This window comes from Lepidochelys kempii, chromosome 9 (assembly GCF_965140285.1).
Source record: "Lepidochelys kempii isolate rLepKem1 chromosome 9, rLepKem1.hap1, whole genome shotgun sequence".
Taxonomy (NCBI): domain Eukaryota; kingdom Metazoa; phylum Chordata; order Testudines; family Cheloniidae; genus Lepidochelys; species Lepidochelys kempii.
This window is the reverse complement of record NC_136388.1, coordinates 5,903,853-5,918,513: the sequence shown is the minus strand read 5'-3', so window position 1 is coordinate 5,918,513 and position 14,661 is coordinate 5,903,853. Positions and strand designations below refer to the sequence as shown.

At 50.2% G+C, this 14,661-nt stretch overlaps 1 protein-coding gene across 5 annotated transcripts in view; it reads left to right on the top strand.

The window, feature by feature from the left end:
- Positions 1 to 14,661, top strand: part of RUBCN (rubicon autophagy regulator) — a 59,528-nt gene that overhangs the window by 15,099 nt on the left and 29,768 nt on the right. For 2 of the 5 annotated variants that reach the window (XM_073359099.2, XM_073359098.2), the window contains exons 3-7: positions 3,509 to 3,592; positions 6,658 to 6,817; positions 8,203 to 8,309; positions 9,394 to 9,550; positions 11,104 to 11,667. In XM_073359099.2, coding sequence (XP_073215200.2) covers positions 3,509 to 3,592; positions 6,658 to 6,817; positions 8,203 to 8,309; positions 9,394 to 9,550; positions 11,104 to 11,667 — 1,072 coding nt within the window. Of the gene's footprint in view, positions 1 to 3,508; positions 3,593 to 6,657; positions 6,818 to 7,162; positions 7,266 to 8,202; positions 8,310 to 9,377; positions 9,551 to 11,103; positions 11,668 to 12,544; positions 12,590 to 14,661 lie in introns of those variants that run through there. The other 3 variants (XM_073359097.2, XM_073359101.2, XM_073359100.2) reach the window with 3 other exon arrangements.

The following is a 14,661-nucleotide window of genomic DNA, read 5'->3' as shown; positions in this document are numbered from 1 at the left end:
GTCCAGAAGATGAATACTCACCAGCAACCACACAACAGAACCACTGACCCAGGAACCTATCCTTGCAACAAAGCCCGTTGCCAACTGTGTCCACATCTCTATTCAGGGGACGCCATCATAGGGCCTAATCACATCAGCCACACTATCAGAGGCTCGTTCACCTGCACATCTACCAATGTGATATATGCCATCATGGGCCAGCAATGCCCCTCTGCCATGTACATTGGTCAAACTGGACAGTCTCTACGTAAAAGAATAAATGGACACAAATCAGATGTCAAGAATTATAACATTCAAAAACCAGTTGGAGAACACTTCAGTCTCTTTGGTCACTCGATTACAGACCTAAAAGTGGCAATTATTCAACAAAACTTCAAAAACAGACTCCAGCAAGAGACTGCTAGAATGAATTTGCAAACTGGGTACAATTAACTTAGGCTTGAATAGAGACTGGGAGTGGATGGGTCATTACACAAAGTAAAACTATTTCCCCTTGTTTATCCCCCTCCCCCCCACCGACGTTCTTGTTCACTGCTAGAAATGGCCCACCTTGATTATCACTACAAAAGTTTCCCCCACCCCCTCCCGCTCTCCTACTGGTAATAGCTCATTTTTCCTGATCACTCTAGTTAGAGTGAACACCCACTGTTTCATGTTCTCTGTGTATATAATCTCCCCACTGTATTTTCCACTGAATGCATCCGATGAAGTGAGCTGTAGCTCACAAAAGCTTATGCTCAAATAAATTGGTTAGTCTCAAAGGTGCCACAAATCCTCCTGTTCTTTTTGCGGATACAGACTAACATGGCTGCTACTCTGAAACCTAATAGTCTAGTTTTCAAAAAAAAAAAAAAAAAAAAGCCCAAAACTCAGGGAAGAAAACAATTGATATTTTTGATATTTCTAAGATAAAACATGTTGTTGTGGGTGGGAGGGAATACCGAGGCCACTTTTATACCTCTCCTAAAGCAGTAGCACATGGCATAAACAAAAAATATTTCCTTTGCAACTGATCTTTAACAAGAAGCGTAACTAATAAAACGGGATAACCTCTCCAAAGAAAGCGGAGACAGACCTCAACTGAGAGCAAATGAAATATGCCATCCTAGCAGCATGCTGCATTAAATTTCAAGCCTGCTTCCTAGCTGCTTAGCAGTGCAGGAGAGCCCATTGATGGCTTGCAATGTTAGAAGACACACAATCTCTGCTGCTTTGTTTGCCAGGATGTTTTTGTGTTGGCCTCTGTCCCTCTCTGAAGTTAGACTCCTTTTGCACTGCTGTCTGGTCAGAAAGCTCTTCCCATGCTGCTGTTAAGAAAGAGAATACTGATAACAGCGGCTTGTGCAATGTTGAACTTGGCAAAAATTTCAAGAGAACAAGTGAAGAGAGGCAAGCATGCAGCTTAACACTGCAAACAGCATTCAAATGTCCCCATTCCCAGATTTGCTTTACCTTGAAAGCAGCTGGAATTTGGGGAACATTTCCCTCTGCCTCTGAGCAACCAAGCCCACTAGCTCTCTTTGGTTGGGACCTTACAAGAGTGTTGTACTCTCCTTGAGCCTGTGGGGAATAATTCTGATTCAGTCGCACAGTTGTGTTCCCAGGGCTGGTGTAGGGGAGTAGAGTTCCACTTTAATCCAGAAGAGCCAGGGTCCTCATTTCCCTCCTTCCTGTCATGAAAGGTCACCCCTTAAATTAACCATGGCCCTGTTGCAAGGAGATGGGACACTGTCCCTTTAAGACACAGGTTTCAGCCTTAAAATTAGCCCTTTCCCCTGGGTTGCGCAGTAGAGCACAGAAGCACGAAGCAGGTGGTGATGGTGGCCATGAAGTAACCAGGCAGAGGTAAGGGGGAGAAAGGTCTGATTTCACGCCTGAATCTCTCTGCCTTGTGCACTCTGTCACCCTGGGGCTGGTGTAGAGAGGAGGATTTATTTGGAACGTTCCCCGCACTGCCTCACCTTCCTCATGCTGCAGCCTATAACCTGCACTGCCTTCCCAACAGGCAGAATGGTGATCCGCTCCCCATTACTTTGGTGTGGCGTCACCTTGGCGCTGCATGGAGCTAACAAGGTTGTTACTTTGCAATGAGCCCCCTTGGTGTGGCCGGGCAAAATTTCCTCTCTCCTGCTTTGCTTTGCTGGACTCTGAACGACTCTGCCCTCCCAGCTTGGATTGTGCTTTGTTTCGCCCTCGATGTGCTAAGGGTCAAATATGCCCAGGCTGCCAGCCCAGCCTGCAAATAGGTGGGATCTCTTCACTGCCAGTCCTCTCCTCCAGCTGCTTTCCTCCTGCACTCTTCTGCCCGCTGGAAATCGGAGGACAGCTGGGCCGTTCCTTGTCCATCTGGCAGGGCAGGAGGTGCGTCTGGCAGAGTGTTTGGCACCTGGGTTGTGAGCAGCGGTCCAGGTGCTAGTTCCCAGCCGCCTCCTTTTGTTGGGCCCCCTGGCAGTAGATTAATGAATAACCCTCTCCCTTTCACACCAGACCGCCATGCAATTGCTATGCTTTGCCTTTTTTCCTCTCCATATGCTTCCTCTCTTTTTACTTCCCCTTCCCCCCCCCCCGCCCCCTCTTGTTTTGTTGCTCCCTGTGCCTGTTTGCAAAAAGGCTCCGGGCTGCTGAGTGCCAGGGGACATCTACTGCTGGTTCTTCAGGGGCCCCGGTGGGCTGTGTAGCAAGATGAGACCCAGACAGTACCAGTGCGCTGCTCCTGCAGCCCTGTGCCTGAGTGTCGCTCCTGTGGCCAGCTGCGTGAGGAATGGTTTGCTGCAAGAGCAGGCAGAGGGGTAGTTCAATAAGCTGCTCACCACTCATGTTTGCAGTGGGGCCTGAGAGCTGGCTCTAGGGTCATGCAGATCCCGGGTCCCGCTGCTTATCTCCTGCCCTGTGTCTCCTACAGCAGATTATTGCACTCCGGGGTGGGAAATACGAAGTTACTCCGCAGTTCAGTCATTCGGTGGAATGTGCTGGCACTGAAAGCAATGGGTGTCCTACTGGCATGGCTGACTCGTTCACGTCCTGCATGTGTTAGGAAAGGGTTAATTAGATAAGGTATGTGTGTCTGTCCATTATCCCTCCCCTCCATATGTGTGTGTGTATAAGTTACTTCTGTCGCTCGCATCATGGAAGTAGCTGAGAACCTCACAAGCAATGAGTTTATGCACCCCACCTACCTGTGAGGCGAGGCAGGGCAGGGCTATTATCCCCATGTCACAGATGGGGAACGGAGGCACAGAGAGACTTGCCCAAGGTCACTCAGGAAGCCTGTGACAGGGCCGGGAATTGAATCCAGGTCTCCCAAGTCCCTAATGCTGCAACCCCTAGGACACCCTTCTTCTCTCTCACCCACATCAATGCCTGTGAGTGACTCGTGCTGTCAGCTGAGCGGTGCGGCGACCTCACGAGAGGCTGCCGAAGGTCGCATGAACTGCGCTGGTCTCTCAGCACCTGTCATTATTGTGGCGGGGTTTATCAGGCGGAGTCTAACTGTGCGTTTTCCGGGCAGGTGTACTGCAGGCAGACAGATTACTGGCAGTTTGTGAAAGACATCCGCTGGCTGAGCCCGCACTCTGCTCATCACGTGGAGAAGGTGAGTTCTGGCGTGTTTGGGATTGGAGGACAGGGCTGGCTTGGAGATCTCAAGGCTGTTGCTTTCCCTGGCCAGCAAAAAGTGACTAAGTTGCACAGTTTGATTCTTACGATGAACTGAGTGACTGAAGTGTTAGGCTGCGGTTTGCCTGCCATGGAGCAGCTGGGACACCCTGGCAGTGGAGTTCGCTTCCTTGGAGTGATCCTCTTGTCTTGGTTTGACAGATTGAGGGAGGAGACATTTTGTTATAATCCCTCTATCATGTTTAATTTGTGAGTGAACTCAGTGCCCCTTAAACTAAGGGGGATGATCAAAAGTATGCAGCCTCGTATTCTGTACAAGCTGCATCCCAGAAGGCTTGACAGAGTTCAATTCAAGACCACGGATGACTTGTTGTCTATGAGAAACAGGTTTTTGGTCTCTCATTCCTGCAGCTCCTTCACTAACTGCCACCACAGCTGGCACTAATTGCCCCTGCTTTGTCCTAAACTCTTCATACAAAACCCAGAACAGTGTCACGTGCTTTGAGGTCACATATATGGCAGGGCTCATCTGCATAGCTCTTGATAGACAAAGGACCATGTCCTTCCTCCAAAGAGCATGTGGCCTCAGCTGGGACCAAACACGCTGAGAGATGGGGATAAGCACTAGGAGGGCAGGGAATACAGCAATCGGACCGTACCGTGGTTCAGATCAGGAATGCTTCGTCAGTTCTGATGATGTTGTTGCTAAGTGGCAAGACTAGGCCTCAGAACAAGTCAAAGATGGGGCTTAAACTCTGGACAGTCAAGTGTAAAAGTATAATGAGGCCGGCCAAAAAAGAATTTGAAGAGCAACTAGCCAAAGACCCAAAAACTAACAGCAAACATTTTTTTTAAGTACATCAGAAGCAGAAAGCCTGCTAAACAATCAGTTTATGCTCAAATAAATTGGTTAGTCTCTAAGGTGCCACAAGTCCTCCTTTTCTTTAAGCAATCAGTGAGGCCCCTGGAGAGTAGAGATGCTAACGGTGCATTCAAGGAAGACAAGCCCATTGCAAAGAAACTAAACAAATTCTTTGCATCAGTCTTCACTGCAGAGGATGTGAGGGAGATTCACACACCCGAGCCATTCTTTTTAGGTAACAAATCTGAGGAACTGTCAATAGAGGAAGTTTTGGAACAAACAGTAATAAGTCACCAGGACCAGATGGGATTCACCCAAGAGTTCTGAAGGAACTCAAATATGAAATTGCAGAACTACTAACTGTGGTATGTAACCTATCATTTAAATCAGCTTTTGTACCAGATGACTGGAGGAGAGCTAATGTGGCACCAATTCTTAAAAAAGGCTCCAGAGGTGGTCCGAGCTTAACTTCAGCACCAGGGAAATTGGTTGAAACTAAGAAAAGAATAATCAGACATATAGATGAACATGATTTGTTGGGGGAAGAGTCAACATGGCTTTTGTAAAGTTAAATCATGTCTCACCAAGCTATTTGAATTTTTGTGGGGGTCAACAAACATATGGACATGGATGATCCAATGGGTGTAGTGTACTTAGACTTTCAGAAAGCCTTTGACATGCTCTTTAGCAAAGTAAGCAGTCATGGGATAAGAGAGAAGGAACTGTCATGGATCAGTAACTGGTAAAAGACAGGAAACAAAGGGTAGGAATAAATGGTCAATTTTCAGAATAGAGAGGGTTAAAGAGTGGTGTCCCCCAGGGGTTGGTACTGGGACCAGTCCTATTCAACATATTCATAAATGATCTGGAAAAAGGGGTAAACCGTGAGGTGGCAAAATTTGCAGATGATACAAAATTACTCAAGCTAGTTACGTTCAAAGCAGACTACAAAGAGTTACAAAGGGATCTCAAAAGACTGGGTGACTGGGCAACAAAATGGCAGATGAAATTCGGTGTTGAAAATGCAATGTAATGCACATTGGAAAACATAATTCCAATTTTATATATATATATGGTATAAATTAGTTTTTACCACTCAACAAAGGGATCTTGGAGTTCTCTGAAAACATCCGCTCAGTGTGCAGCAGCAGTCAAAAAAGCTAATAGAATGTTAGGAACCATTAGGAAAGGGACAGATAGGAAGACAGAATATGTCATAATGCCTCTGTATAAATCCATGGTATACTCACGTCTTGAATACTGCGAGCAGATCTAGTTGCCCTATCTCAAAAAAGATGTATTGGAATTGGAAAAGATCCAGAGAAGGGCAACAAAAACTATGAGGGGTGTGGAACAGCTTCCGTATGAGGAGAGATTAAAAAGAGTGGGACTTTTCAGCTTGGAAAAGAGACAACGAAGAGGGGCTATGAGAGAGGTCTATAAAATGTTGACTGGTGTGGAGAAAGTAAATAAGGAAGTGTTATTTACCCCTCATAACACAAGAACTAGGGGGCACCCAATGAAATTAACAGGTAGCAGGTTAAAAACAAACAAAAGGAAGCACTTCTTCACACAAGGCCCAGTCAGCCTGTGGAACTCATCACCAGGGGATGTTGTGAAGGCCAAAAGTATAACTGCATTCAGAAAAGGATTAGATAAATTCACGGAAGAAAGGTCCATCAATGTTTATTAGCCAGGATGGGCAGGGATGGAACAACATACTCTGAGTGTCCCTAGCCTCTGTTGGCCAGAAGCTGGGAGTGGATGACGAGATGGATCACTCAATTGACTGTTCTGTTCATTCCCTCTGAATGGAGCCCCTGGCATTGGCCACTGTTGGAAAACAGGACACTGGGCTAGATGAACCATTGGTCTGACCCAGCCTGGCTGTTCTTATTGACCTTTGTTGCGCAATTCCCTCCCAGTGCAGCTGTTTCCCTTGTAAATGTGCTGGCTTGGTCAATAGCTCCCCCCGTCTGTCAAGAGTGGATGGTTACAGTGCTGCTGCAAGACAACTGTATGCCGTCAGTCAATGCCTGGTGATAGGAAGTTGCTGGATGGCCCAGTGTCCACTACTGAACCTAAGATTGGCTTTCCAGGTTTAGCAGACACTGGTGCATTGCTCTCGTGAGCCCACTAGTCTCTGTCTGACTTGACTTGTGTGTGGTGTCCATTTCCAGTTCATCAGCCTGCATGAGAATGGCCAGCCAAACGCAGATGGTGTAAGTCGTCGAGCCATAGCAGAGCTGTGGCTACAGCACAGTCTGCAGTTCCACTGCCTCTCCGCACAGCTGAAACCGCTGCTTGAGAACAGACAGTACATCAGGAAATTCTACACAGGTAAACAGCACCGTGGAGACAATCTCCTTCCCCCCATGAGAACATCTAGGCATGCCCTTCTCTCCAGCCAGGGACACAGGCTTCGGTAGCACATAGAATGCTGGGATGGGGGAGGGTAGGAAATTCTGTAGCCCAGAGGATGCCAGGATGTGAGGGATTCCATAACGAGTAATTTGGGGGTGGATTAAGATTCCTTATAGCACTGCTTGGGATCTGTCCAGTGGTCCTTGCAGTCTAGGAGCCCGTTTCTGGCAATGTCCAATGCCAGGTCCCGCCTCTAAGCAGGTGGGGGCAGCAGGGATACAAGGTCTGGTTTTGTTCCTGAGCCGCCCTGTGTCTGTCTAGGTTGAAATTAGAGCTGGCTGGGAAGTATTTGATGGAAAGCTTTTTTGTTGGAAAATACCGATGCGTCAGAACCCAAACTCTTCACGGGAAAGGGTCAGTTTCGGTGAGTTGCCCATTTCAAGCATTGGTCAGAATTGTCAGGATCCCATTTTGACATTTTCTAAACAAAAAATTTCATTTTTGACTCAAAATGACTTGTTTAGAATTTTAACTTTTATTTGCGGGGGGACGTGCTTTAAAATAAAGGTAGAAAATGGAACGGTGTGACCTGATCCACATTTTTTTCAGATTTTTGGTTTGCAAAAATTGGAGACTTTTTGACTTTTCATCCCAATTTGAGAGGGGAAAATGGTTTTAAATGATAAATTCTGGCAGGACAGGAAAACTGTTTCCCACCAGCTCTAATTCAAAGAAAGGAACCAAAAGGCTTTGGCATAACAATAGCCTCAAACAGGAAGATCCCAGTTCAGGATTGGCCACTGGATCTGGAGTGCGGCCTTTTCCAGGGACTCTGACCCTGACCCCTGGGTACCAGCTTAGTCACTGACACCTTTCCAATGGATATCAGTGGGCTTTATGTCCGCCACTGGCCCTTTTTCCATGGACTTCAGCCGGCTTACGGCACTTTCCAGGTACTCTCTGAGAACCTGACTGACCCGGCAGTGCCCAGCCCTGCCTACTTCTTGTTCAGCCATGTGAGAGAATCCCTGGCCTGTTGATAATAGATACTAGGACAGCCGTGGCCATGAGGTGGGCCCATGATCTTCCTGATCCCAAATGATTATGCCCAGATGATTGTCATCTTATCCTAGCTAGCATGGCAGCAGAGAGACTGTTCTGCAATTGTTCTGTCTTGCCGCAACGGAGCTGGCCAAGGCTCTGGCTCAGGGAGGGACTGGGAGGTTGTCTCCAGTGTCATGTATTAAATAATTGCATAGTCCCCTTTGCATCACACCACAAATCCCTGTCTGCCAAGGGCAGCAGCGGGGTGCCATGAATCTCACCAGCGTGACCAACCTTCAGCTGCCACTTCCTTCCAGACGCTGCCTTCCTGCTCAGTGATGCCCACGTCACAGCCATGTTACAGTGCCTGGAGGCTGTGGAACAGAACAACCCCAGACTTCTGGCTCAGATTGACACGTCCATGGTGAGAAGAGCCCCTGCTTTGTGTCCGTCTCTCCTTGGTGAATGGTGACTCCCCCGCACAGTGTCTCACGCAGAGCGCACGCAGCCCCTTGGAGGAGGCTTTTACTCCTTGGCTGGGGTTCTTCGCAGAAGGGGCGAGAAGAGAAATGGGAAACAGCTGATTAGGAGCTGGCTTCTCTGCCAATGATGCCTGTGTGATGTTAAAGATGGGATGCAGTGGGCATGGGGCTGTCTTTGTTTAATGGAGTTGGACATTCAGGGCACACACTGGGCCATGTCCTGTTTTGATTGGCTTCCAAGAGCCACATTTTAGTGGGGGGTGGTAGGAACCAGTCAATTCTCTGAAAAGAGCCTTGAAGTTCTAGGTGTGTGGGTTTCCTAGGGATTACAGGTGGAATGTGATGTGTGTTACATGTTCAAATCGGGGCATAGTAACAGGAACCAGGACTGCCACTGGGAGGACACCAATGGACTGAAGTATACAGTCTGTTGGGGAGAAGAAGCGTTCCGGAGCCAGGAGAGCTGGGTTTTATTTGTGCCTCTGCTGCCACTGACTTCCTTTGTGGCCTTGTGCTGGTCACTTCACCCCTTTACTAGTTTCCCCATCTGTACAACAGGGTGAACAGGTCGTCTTCCCCCCTACCCCCCCGTGTTCTCTGCAGAGAGCTTTGAGGTCTCCAGATGAGAAGTCCTGGTGACTGTTTAATAAACTGTGGCTGTGTTCTCTCTGCTGGATGGAACAGCAGGATTGATGGCTGTGTGTGCGTCAGGTCCCTCCGCTGGCCCTGGATCATCACACTGAGAGCCTGGTAGTTTCCACATGGGAGCCTGCTGCTTAATTGAGAACAATGGGCTGGTTCCCTGTTTTACTATGGCTTTTTCACCCTATCGTAGAGAGCTGGCAGCATCCCACCTGACACCAGAGCTGCAGCTGTCCTCCCCGTTTAGTAACAGGCACTCATGCTGGGCACTCCTCGTTGATTCCTCTTTGACTCAACAGTTGTGGCTTTCAGGGCTCTGAGTCCACTTCCCTTTGTCACTTAACACTGTAGCTCTGGTTTATTAACAGTGCTGCATCTGTTCAGTTTCTCAGAAGGAGTGAGGCCCCATTGCCTGTGACGAAGAGTCAAAGCCTGACAGCCCTTCCTGGTTCTGTGTGTATCCCTCCTATGGACTATACACAACACAGGTACTTCGGATCCTTCTCCAGTCTGCACCAACCAGCCTCCACCAGCATGTCAGGTAATAGGAGTGGGGGTTCTGTGTTCCTGCTGCACGTGGGAAGCTCAGAATGTGACCCACTCTCTTTTATACAGGGTCTGTTTGCAGAGTGCATAGTTCAGGATCGATCTTTTCTCAAAAGCCAGGCCCTGCAGTCCTGTAATAACATGTGCGTGTCACTCAGGCTTCCTGAGCAATCCTACTGTAAACTACGGTAGTGTTGATTGGTTATGGGATTGACTAATATTGATAACCCCTTTTAAACTCTAGTGTTAGACAAAAGTCGGAGCTCCATGGCTCCTCCAGCATTTGAAACATTAGGGCTAACACCACCAGGTGGGGTTGCATCATTGTTGGAGATCTGAGAAGCATGGAGGGAACAAGGATCTCTCAGATAGAACAGCCCAATTAACATAACTGTGCATAGATTGCAATGGTTAGCGAAAACCACGTCCAGCCCCTACATTCCCAATAACAGTCGCTTCTCCTTCTGGAAGCCTGAAGAATGGTGGAGTGTCCGGCTCCTGTGGAGGGTCAGGAAACTGACCTCCAGCCATCTGCCAGCTTATACTGATAAGAAGTTATGCATATGCCCACCAAAACTTATTAATATGCATGAGGGTTAAAACCCCTTATGTCCATCTTTGGGACTGTCACCCTAATAATACTGGGGGACTTGTCACGTGATAGGCCACTTGGATAGTTCCTCTTTCAACTTAGTAACATTTATGTCCCCTTATCACCATAGTAACATGCAGTTATCTTAAGGAAATCTCTAACAGTTCACTTTGGCTACCAAGGGTCATCTCGTGGTGTCTACTGATCTCTTCTAGTCGGGATCATCCAAACTCAGCAGTTATTATTCAGAACCTCAGCATACAAACATAGACACAAGCTCAGCACATTTATTATTAACTTACTTATGCTAATGTATCTTTATAATATGGCTAATTTATCGTAAAGCCTAATTTGGCTAAGCTAAATATCTGACAGGCCTTAGTCCATAGGTTTCTTGCATTTCAACTTTAAATCTTAAGCTGGTTTTTTTTTTGTTTTTTTTTTACCTGTTACCTAGCAGGAATTAGTCTCTTATATTCTAGTGTTTTAATAGATTAATTTATTAACGATAAGTTACGCTCCTGTGGCCACACAGAGCCCTGCCTGTCCAAACAATTGACAATAACACACCAGGGTGTGCATATGCATGCCAGGACTTCCCAAAAGTACCACAGAATAAATGGTAGGTTTTGTGCCTGGCCCTCTTGCACCAACCAACAACAGTAAACCAGCGTTCCTGTGTGTCCCAGCCTTCCTGAGCAACCCTGCAATAACACCCCAGTGCACTGGATGGAAATTAAGCTTCAGTGAGGACATGGGCCTTGGTTTTCAGCTTCCAACACATGCCTGGGAGACCAATGGGAGTGGTGGGGAGGAAGGGATTTTTAATAAAACCAGCGATTCCTTGGCCGGGCCTTCCTGCGCTGGGTTTGTTAGTGTGTTGAGCCAAGTGCTCGTTGCCCTCATCTGGGCTGTGGTGCACTTGTGTGTGACCTCTCCCTCCTGCCTCTGTCCAGACAGGAGACCAGCAAGCTCCTCCGTGTGCAGCAGCACGAGCCCGCCTCTGGAAAATGCCCTGTACAACGTATCCCTCTTGCTGCCTGAGGACAGGTCCCCTCAGGGCCCACCTGGCCTCCCCCAGCTCAGTGTTACCTCCCCCAGAGACTCCTTCTCTTCGGTCAGCGAGATGAGCACCAGCACCGTGACCAGCCAGAGCGAGGACCCCTGGGCGGGTAGCCAGGACGACGCCCAGAGCGACGCCAACGATGGGCCGGAGTATCTGGCTATTGGGAACCTGGGGCGACCGGGCCGGGCCTGTAGCAGCCAGAGCAGCACCAGCACTAATGCCACCAACAGCAACAAGAGCAGCAGCTCCAACCTGTTCTCATCCAGCAGCTCCCAGAAGCCGGAGTCCATCTCCTCCTTGGAGGACCAGGGTGCGAGCAGCGGCAGCAGGGGGATGAGCCTCTTGCGCAGGTCCAGCTTTTCAGAGGGGCAGACATCAACCCCCCAGGGGATCCTCAAGAGAAGCCATGCACGCTCGCACTCCGATACCAACGTGGCCTCTGGGAAAACTCCTGGTAATGGTGGGGCGGCATTTAGGGAGGGATTCGGTGGGTGGGACGTTGATCTCGGGGTGAGAGTTCAGTGGGCATCACCATCGGTTTTGTGCACCGTTAAGGGGTGATATGAGCACTGGGCGAGGAGGAAGGGAACGAGCTAATTAAAGGCCTTGCAATGTTCTCTTCCAGTGGAGCCTGGGGACCTGAAGTTAGCTGCTGGACTGGCCTTGGGCGATGCCTGGAATAGGCAAGGAGGGATTGCATGTGCAGCTAGCTGGGGAAGTCCGGCCTCTGCCCTTTGGCTTATCCATTGCACAGAGAGCTCTCTGCACTCCCAGAGACGGAGAGGGAAGCCTCCTACCTCCCCCAGCAGAGCTCTGGGACCCAGCCCTGAACGTCCAGCCTGCCTTGGTGTCTAGCTTCACTTCCCTTGGTCAGCTGGCAGAAGGTGTTGGCTTACCCATCTCTCTCTGCCTCGCTAAGACTATGGTGCTAGCCTAGCCGCTTCCAGAGGGACTCCCTGAACCTTCTCTCCAGGGTCTCATTCGGACTACAAATAGGGCCTGGCTGGGGACTGGGTCCCAGAATGCAGGGACAGCCCTGTGTTGTAACGGTAGAACCCTCGTCTCGTTCAGTTGGGAGAATAGACTGGGTGCATACGTTCCCTGAACAGCTCCCCATTGTGTGGGTGAGTGCTGGGCCTTTTGGGGCCTCTGTGGGTGGGTACTGGGAGGCCAGGCTGGTTCCCAAGGGGATGCCCCTTCAGGGCTGAGGTGCTGCCTTCAGGTAGAAAATGGGGCTCCTGTCTTGGTGAGTAACCAGTCTCTCTCTCTCTCTCTCTCTGTTTTCTCTTCTTTCCGTAATGCTCTCCTCTTCCTCCTTGCTGTCTGCCCAGGAGGCCTCAGGGATATCACCATTATAATAGAAGATCCAGTGGCAGGTTTGGGAGCCAGTAGACACCCCCTCATCAGTGATCATTGCACTGAGTTCAGGATTTCCATTATCACATTGGTGTCAACTTAGAAAAGCCTCTCCTTCCCCAAGTCGCTGATGGCTCCTTCCCCTCTCCTTCTCCAAGTCACTTTGAGGGAGCCCCAGGTTTATGCATGAGACCTAAATGAGGATCCCTGCTTGGTTTGAGGCCAACAACATGCTGGACCAGGAATTGCCCCTGGCTTCCCTGCATGGCACTGTGTGGCGTTTTCCGATAAGCCCCTGGATTGGCTCCTATCCTCTCCCCTTCGCTTTGGAAACCAGGCTAGATCGTACGCCTTGTGCGGGGCTAAGAGGTAGGGAGGGATGGCCCATACTGCTGAATAGCGTCCAGTGGAAGGATATCGGATTAGCCGAGCTGCGAGCAGCATTTCCCGGGGACGTGGTGCTCTCAGTACCAAGCACTCTGCTTACAGCTGTGGTGTAGTGCTCAGATCAGACACTTGAGTTCTATTCTGGGCTCGGATTTGCTGCATGAACTAGGAAAAGTTGTTTTATGACCTGACTTACACAGAGTTGCAGGTGCTCAGTATCTCGGCAAACCAGGCCACTCACCTGTATGCTTCGGGTCGCCTTCCCCTCCGTAAAATGGGGATAATTCCTTCTGGGACATAGGAAGGCTTGAACCGTTAATGTTTACAAAGCCCTGTGAGTTCCTTGGCTAGAAATACTGAGGATAGTATCCGAGCAGTCTGCAAAGGTGTCCCAGGTGGGGCGTACTGGCAGATGCACCAGGCCGGGCCAGCTGTTCCCACGGAATCTCTGCAAGATTCTGTCCCCTCCCAACTTTGCTTGCTGCACCTCTTGCTCTCCATGGAGCTGGCAGGTTAAGGTGCCTGGCTGCTGTGGGCTCTCAGAAGACCTGCCTCAGCTTGCTGTTTAGTGGCGCTGCTTGTAGCGGGGTGGACACCGGCTTGGGCCCAGAGTGGTTTAAGACAGCCCTGGGAGAGGGCTGGGGCAGGGGAAGAGCTGGGCTGATTGGCAGAGCAGCTGCAGCTGGGGGCCACGCCCCAAACAGACCCAGCAGGCCTTATAAAAGCCAGGGAAGCCAGGAGCAGAAGAGCACTCTCTCTCTAGCTCTGAGAGGGAGGGACCTGGCTGCAGAGACCTGAATAGAGGACCTAGTTTGGAGCAGGGCTAGGGAAAGGCCAAGGGAGCCGGGGAGCTCTGGCCTAGGAAAGCCCCAGGCTGCAGGCCTGGGAAGGTCTATTAGGTACGGGGGTTGCAAGGGGCAGCCACGGGTAGGCAGAGGCAGCAGGTCCAAACCCAACCTTGCCTGTGATGAGTGGCTCATACTGCAGTCTGCCCCAGGGCGCGGGGTCTAGCTGGTGACTGGCAGGAGCCTATGACTGAGGCGAGGTAGGGATAGTGGGTGGGGGGTTCCCCTGGGAGGGGAGGACCCAGAACTGTGGGGTACTGCCAGGGGGCAGCACCCAGTGAAAGGGGCACCAGGGTCCTGGGAGGGACACGGGAGCCAGCAGCAAGGCGAGACACTGGCCTGAAGAGGGCGCTCCGGAGGCTGGTGAGCTAATTCCCAGAGATGAACCAGCAGGAGGCGCCACCGGTGAGTCGGCGTCCAGTTACGCTGCTGCTGCTCCGAGAACTGGCAGCCCCCCTTGGGTTTGGAGATCGGTTCCATGCACTGGGCCAGGCAGTGGCCCTGAGGCTGTTTCTGTGCCAGTTTTTGGAGGTTCTTTGCTCTGTGGCAGATGAGTTCTTGGAACCTTGTGCTTGAGCAGGGGTGGTCTGCTGAGTTCTCGGGATCTGCAATGAGATGTGGAGCTTCTTCCCCGAGAGCACTGGTTCAAACCCCATCCAGGTCAGGTCTGATCACCTGAAAGCTGTTTTGTGGCCTCAGGGAAATGATTTGGTCTCAGCCCAGTTCCTGGCAGCTACTTCCCAGCTGGCGCCGATCAGTCTCTGGAGACTGAGCTCCCTCACACCAGGGGTTAAAGTGTGCTTACCGGGCAGCATGTGGGGGAGCTTGCCCAGCAGCTGCTTGTGCGGCAGTGCGAGCTG